Source organism: Sinocyclocheilus anshuiensis, unplaced genomic scaffold (assembly GCF_001515605.1).
Source record: "Sinocyclocheilus anshuiensis isolate Anshui unplaced genomic scaffold, SAMN03320099.WGS_v1.1 scaffold516, whole genome shotgun sequence".
Classification (NCBI taxonomy): domain Eukaryota; kingdom Metazoa; phylum Chordata; class Actinopteri; order Cypriniformes; family Cyprinidae; genus Sinocyclocheilus; species Sinocyclocheilus anshuiensis.
This window is the reverse complement of record NW_015554079.1, coordinates 319,032-325,235: the sequence shown is the minus strand read 5'-3', so window position 1 is coordinate 325,235 and position 6,204 is coordinate 319,032. Positions and strand designations below refer to the sequence as shown.

At 35.1% G+C, this 6,204-nt stretch overlaps 1 protein-coding gene across 7 annotated transcripts in view; it reads right to left on the bottom strand.

Annotated features, from left to right (window-relative positions):
• LOC107669025 (voltage-dependent L-type calcium channel subunit alpha-1D-like) overlaps positions 1–6,204 on the bottom strand; it is a 107,805-nt gene that overhangs the window by 763 nt on the left and 100,838 nt on the right. For 6 of the 7 annotated variants that reach the window (XM_016461118.1, XM_016461119.1, XM_016461117.1 and 3 more), the window contains 3 exons: positions 2,612–2,755; positions 2,390–2,532; positions 930–1,021 (listed from right to left, as the gene is read on the bottom strand). In XM_016461118.1, coding sequence (XP_016316604.1) covers positions 930–1,021; positions 2,390–2,532; positions 2,612–2,755 — 379 coding nt within the window. The remainder of the gene's footprint in view (positions 1–929; positions 1,022–2,389; positions 2,533–2,611; positions 2,756–6,204) is intronic. The other variant, XM_016461121.1, reaches the window with a different exon arrangement.

The following is a 6,204-nucleotide window of genomic DNA, read 5'->3' as shown; positions in this document are numbered from 1 at the left end:
TCTTAGCAATGCATATTACTAATCAAAAATTAAATTTTGATATATTTACGGTAATAAATTTACAAAATATCTTTATGGATCATGATCTTTACTTAATATGCTAATGATTTTTGCCATAAAAGAAAAATTGATCATTTTGACCCATACAATGTATTGTTGGCTATTGCTACAAATATGACTGCTTATGACTGCTTTTGTGCTGCAGGGTCACATTTGATTGATTTCTTTCCCATATTGCACTGACTGCTCTAAAATATGAAACTCCAATGTTTCAGGAGTTTAGGACACAGAATAGGACACATGCTTGGTTTTTTTTTTCCTATTTGGGTTGATGTATATGCATTATTTTTTAAGATTAACTGATTTTTTCCAGAGCATTGTTAGATGCCAGTGTTTCCTGTTGCAAAGATTTGATTTCAAAAACAGTATCATAGCTATTAAACTATATCTTGTTATGATTTTAAATCTGTATTTAACCTTAGAACAATCTCAAAGTAAAAAGCGATGCTAAAGTCTGATTTTGTGGTGGCTGTGCTTTAATATTAAATTATTATAATCTTAATTCAACTTAATTCAAGTGATGAAGGATTCTGAAAGTCTGACATTAATCAGTGTTGAGTGCTACTGTATGGTTAACCCAGCCTGCTTTACATGTCTGAAAATGATTAACAGTTTAAAACATTCCTTAGAAATGTATAAAAGTTATCAAAAAGTAATCAAATGTAATCAGTTACATTACTTTAATAGAGTAATTGAAACAGTTACACTACTTATTACATTTTAGATAGGGTAACTTGTAATCTGTAACCTATTACATTTATAAGTAACCTTCCCAACACTCCACTTTACATACACGTCACAGGTCGTGTCTCACCCCTGCTCTTAATCTATTATGTTGGTGATAGTGTTGGGGGTCATGTCATTATCACCTGATGCTGCAGGCCTGTTGGATGCAGGGGAATCTCATCTTGGCTGTTCTGTTTGCGCAGACACTCAAAATGGAAAGCAGGTTTGTGAGAGGCTGTATGGAAGAATGCACATACATCAATAGATGCATATTTATTATAATGGAGGAATGTACAATAAACTATAGCTGTTGTGAGAAATCTTTGCCCTGAAGGCTGAACCGGAACAAAATTCACAGACAATTTTTTCGGGCGTCACTGTTGCCTTTTTCTTTTCTTTTTTCATTTGTTTTAGAACTGTAATTGCAAATGTGGATGGAATATTCTTATAGGAGCCATATTTAGATTCTTGTGCACTAACCGAAATATGAACTTGAAGAGATTAAGTTTTATTTATTCTGTATTTCAAAACATTCCAATTTAAGTATAGAAGGAAATTGTATTAGTATATAAGGACTCCTCCGCTAACCTCTAAGGGGCTAAAGAAAGTTTTTAAAGAAGACTAGCCACTATAATCCTACTATTAGAGATCAAAACTACATTTATGATTTAATATAGTTTTTTTTTTTAGAAATTGTAATATAATAAAGTATGTGCATTACTGAATTTTATTAAAATGTGTTATATGTTTGCTCATGTTATAGACAACAAATAGTTTTTCTTCAAATGTGACCTATGTTGAATGTATTCTTAGATTGACAAATAAATGCTTTAAATATATTGTACGGTGGCTGAGAGCTCAACGTGTTGCAACTTTAGAAAACATATGCAAATAGAAAAAGCACCAGCAAATTATGAAAACATCTTCATCAGTTTGACAGCACATGTGCTGCAAATACTCAAAACACAACCAGAGACGCGCTGCAAATGCTCACAAAAGAAACAAATACAGAAACGCTCAAGTAACACAGACCACAACAAAATTACCCCAACAAAATGAAAATTAAGCATCTTTTGGCGTATTGATTACCATTTGTATGACCACAGCTGTACAAATACCATGGTTAATTTGTGCAGGTTACCATGGTTTAACTATAGCAACCATTTTCATTTTCGTTTTTATTAATTTTTTTATATAATAAATGTATTTATTCATTAATTAATTTTAATAGTAAAACCATAGGCAATGGTTAGTTTTTGTAAGAGAAGTTGTAAAAGTTAGCCAGCTTACATAACCTGAAACATTGATAAATATGTCCCAGCCATGTTCATCACTTTGCAGTTCCCGTAAACATTTCCGATGTGGCCACCATAATATTGGTAGAAAATATATTTCTCGAACACTGACATTAATGCTTTGAATATTTGGAAGTGAAGGACCCGTACCATAATAGATCAATGTAACCATATATCCATTTATGATTACAGCTTGTTGAGGAACCATTCAGTCTGATGTTTATTCCCACAGTAATGCTAGTTCTCACTTTTCTGTTAGTTTCAGTGTGACACTGTAAAAAGTTCATGATTATTTTCTAATATCTCACATTGAGCTGTGGACAGCAGGAGTCGTTTTGAGGACCTCTGGGGCTGCTGGGATATGAGCTGCTCACCATCATCACAGACGCATTCACACGCATCCTGCTGTCCAGCTGGAGCACCATCACTCAAAGTGTCCTGAAAGTATGACCTTCAAGAGGAACCAAGAGAAAATGAAGATAACGGCTACTGTTGATATACACTTTCTGAAAAGCGTTTTCTAGCAATACCTGTCTGTAGCCAGCATGACATCATCCTCATTAAATTCATCTCCGCTGTAATACTCCCCAGAGTTCCTGTCATCATCACTGATGTCACCAAGGGTGGAGTTTTCCACATGGATGATGGGATATCCGACAGCACTGGTGCTCGGCCTGCAAGCCACAGCAAAATCAAATCATTATTTACCGTCAATATTCTTGCACTTTAACAGAGCTATTGAGCTTGATGCTTGTTGCTAATGCATTTTAGAGATGTAATTCTGATGAACGAGGACGTGCAAATTGAGTGATATTCTGTTGAAAAACAAACATTTCAAAATAGAATTAAATAGTTGTAATGTAATGTGATTAAGTTCATTATTTTAGTCTTCATGTTAATTACATTGTGTGCTTTGTTTTGTTTTTTGTTTTTTTTGTTAAGACTGCAATAGATTCCGCTGTTGGGAGTGTGTTCCAATTTTCAATTTAGAATTTTTGTGTGGACAATCTACAAATCTGACACAATGCAGAAAAAAAGTACACAGCAATGACGGGGTGAAACTAAAACATCAAGAGTGCAAAACCAACACATCCATTCACACACACATGCATACACACAAACACCCATGAACTGGTGTGACTGTAACACAGTAAATATGTAAAATAAAAGCGATAATTCAACTACAATGCAGTAAAAAAGTGGACAGCAATGACGGGGTGAAACTAAAACATCAAGAGTGCAAAACCAACACATCCATTCATACACACACACTTATACACACACACACCTATGAACTGGTGTGACTGTAACACAGTAAATATGTCAAATAAACAAATAAAAGCAATAATTCAACTACAATGCAGTAAAAAAGTGGACAGCAAGGAAGGGGTTACACTCTAAAACATCAAGAGTGCAAAACAGACACACTAACAGCCAAAACGAGTCAGAAAACTGAACTAAGAGGTTGAAATCAGATCAGACCCAGAAGAATTAAGCTCTGATAAAACATTTCTGTTAATTTTTGTTACATTTTTATAGAATTTTAATGTTTTGTTTAACAAAATGCTTTCTCTGTGTTCAGGTTTGACTGTAGTAATACTAATTCAAAAGTTGACGCTTCAAATCAACATTTCAAAGCAAAAAAAAATCTAAACTTTTACAAAAAGTTGTCTTTGAGAATGTCTAAATATATATCCAAACCCACAACTTAATAAAAATAAGTATTTATGTCTAAAAACAATTAGAGAATGTACAGGCCTTTTATATAGAGCTATATAGGAATCTATGGACTAAACCATAGGATTGCAGATGTTTTTCTTATTTTACTCTCACCAGATGGCACTAATCTGGCTTTAAAAATGGGATTTTAAAGGCACTGACTCTATTTTAACATGAAATACTGCATTCATTGAAAAGTAATATAAAAATATATATATATTTAAAACATTTGTATTATTTTGAATGGGCAGAAATTCATCCTAATTATTGCATAAATATTAATTAGTGCCATGAAATTATCTCAATATACAAAAGAAAAATGAAAAAATATTATTGAACAAAAATATATTACATTGATTTTACTGGGGCGAAAAAAAGTTAAATTTCAGGTGTCTGAAGGTGAAGACCATAAGTGTGACCCCCAAATAAGGAGAACCAGAGGGTTAAACATCAATAAAGAGAGCTTTAGCATCATTTCAACTGCTTCTCCCAAGGTTTTATTTGTTCTCCATTTCCGTCGCCAATGGAGTTTTGGTTACTTGTACTGTCACCTTTGGCTTGCTTAGTTGGGGACACTTAATTTCTGGCAATATAGTCAACTTGATTGCACAGATATTATTTGAACTAAGCTGGACGATGAAATCACTGAAACAATGATGAACTGACTTTAACTGGAAAATTGAGTGTTTATTATCATCCTCTTGCATTATCAACACACTATTTTCCTGTTTAATACTGTAAAGCTGTTTTGACGCAATCTGTATTGTATCTGTATTGTATAAAGCACTATATAACCAAAGGTGGCTTGACTTTAATTCAGCAAACACAGACACAGGCCTTTTAACACCTGCCTGGTCTGCAAACACATAAAAAAGGAACCAAGTTGCATGTTATCAGGAATTGCATTACATCTAATGATTGCGGAAAACAAAAAAGCAGCATGTCAGGCTCTTCAATTAAGTGACCTGTTGGATGATTTATGACTGCAAAGTCAGAGGTCAGAGCGAGTGCATTGACCAATAGTCAAAGTCAGGAATGGAGTCAGGCTGCAGCATTGCTTGCATCCAACTTACACTGCTGTTACAAACACACAATATGAAAATTGCATTCTTAAAAAAAATGTTCTTGGCTCATTTTTGGTATTCTGTTTCTAAATGTGAGGTGACACACAGGCAAGAGTTTGTCTGTTTTAGACACTACACGCAGTGAGGATGACAAGTTGACTTCAACAGCTCCTCCCTACCTCAACTCACTGATGCAAATGTTGTTCCTTCACAACAAGTTAAAAATGTGTAATCGGTGTGCTGTCCAGGAGGAGGGCTCCGAGCTCAGAATTTGGCCCAAACCCAGAGTACCCACCTCCCACCCTGGCAATTTTTGGTTGGGATAGGTATAATTGAGAGAGAGAAGATGAGGCGGAGGAGGGATGAATCTTTAATATGAAAAAGTATGCAAAAAGTACTAAATGAAGGGGTGCAAATAATTGTGTATACTGTATATTTGAGAAAAACATTTGTTTGGTTCAAAGAATCTTCTTCCTTCAAGACCTTTCTTTCTTTCAATTATTTTACTTGTTATTTTAATTTATTTTACTTTTATTCAAATTCTGAATGGATTATATGTAGCCTAGAAAGCAGACTAACTTGAACGGAATGGTCAATCAGAGGAGTTCAAGAAATCAACAAACATGTCTGTGATTGGCTATATCGCTCAATGCTACAAAAACACTTTGTAAATAGAAACTTTTTATACTTTCCAGAGTGCAAACACAAATATGCACTGGAGCCTTTACCAAATATATGTTTGCCAATATCCTATTATTACAGTTTTAACTGAGGGTGCTTTTGACTATGTGAGAAAATTAGAGTTAGCAGCCCTGGCAGATAGATAGATCTCAACTGGGTGCTCAACTAAGAAACAAGTGGAACAATTTTTTAAATGTAAAGTCGACAACACCAAAGCTCCAAAAGCATATGTTGCGATTTCTATTTTTCCCTTTCTCTTTGAAGTGTTACAAGCTATTGGTGCATAAAGAAGATCTGTAAAGTTGCAAAGACTAAAGTCTCAAATCCAAAGAGATATTCTTTATAAAAGTTAAGAGTCAACCACACCTACCTAAAATGGCTCGTTCTAACATGCCCCCACATGTCTACGTCACGATGTGGGAAGATTTGCATAACGCCGCCCAAATATTCACGCAAAGTAAGAAGGCGTAACTTTTAATTCTCGCTGTAGTATTGTTGTTGCCGCCGCCATGTCGTGGAGACGCTGTGTGTTTTGTTGTGAAAGCGAAACGTCTCGGTTACGTATGTAACCCTCGTTCCCTGAAGGAGGGAACGGAGACGTCACGTCCCGTTGCCGCAGCTGCTGTACCACTGCTGAGTGGCTGGGTCACCGGCTCCGC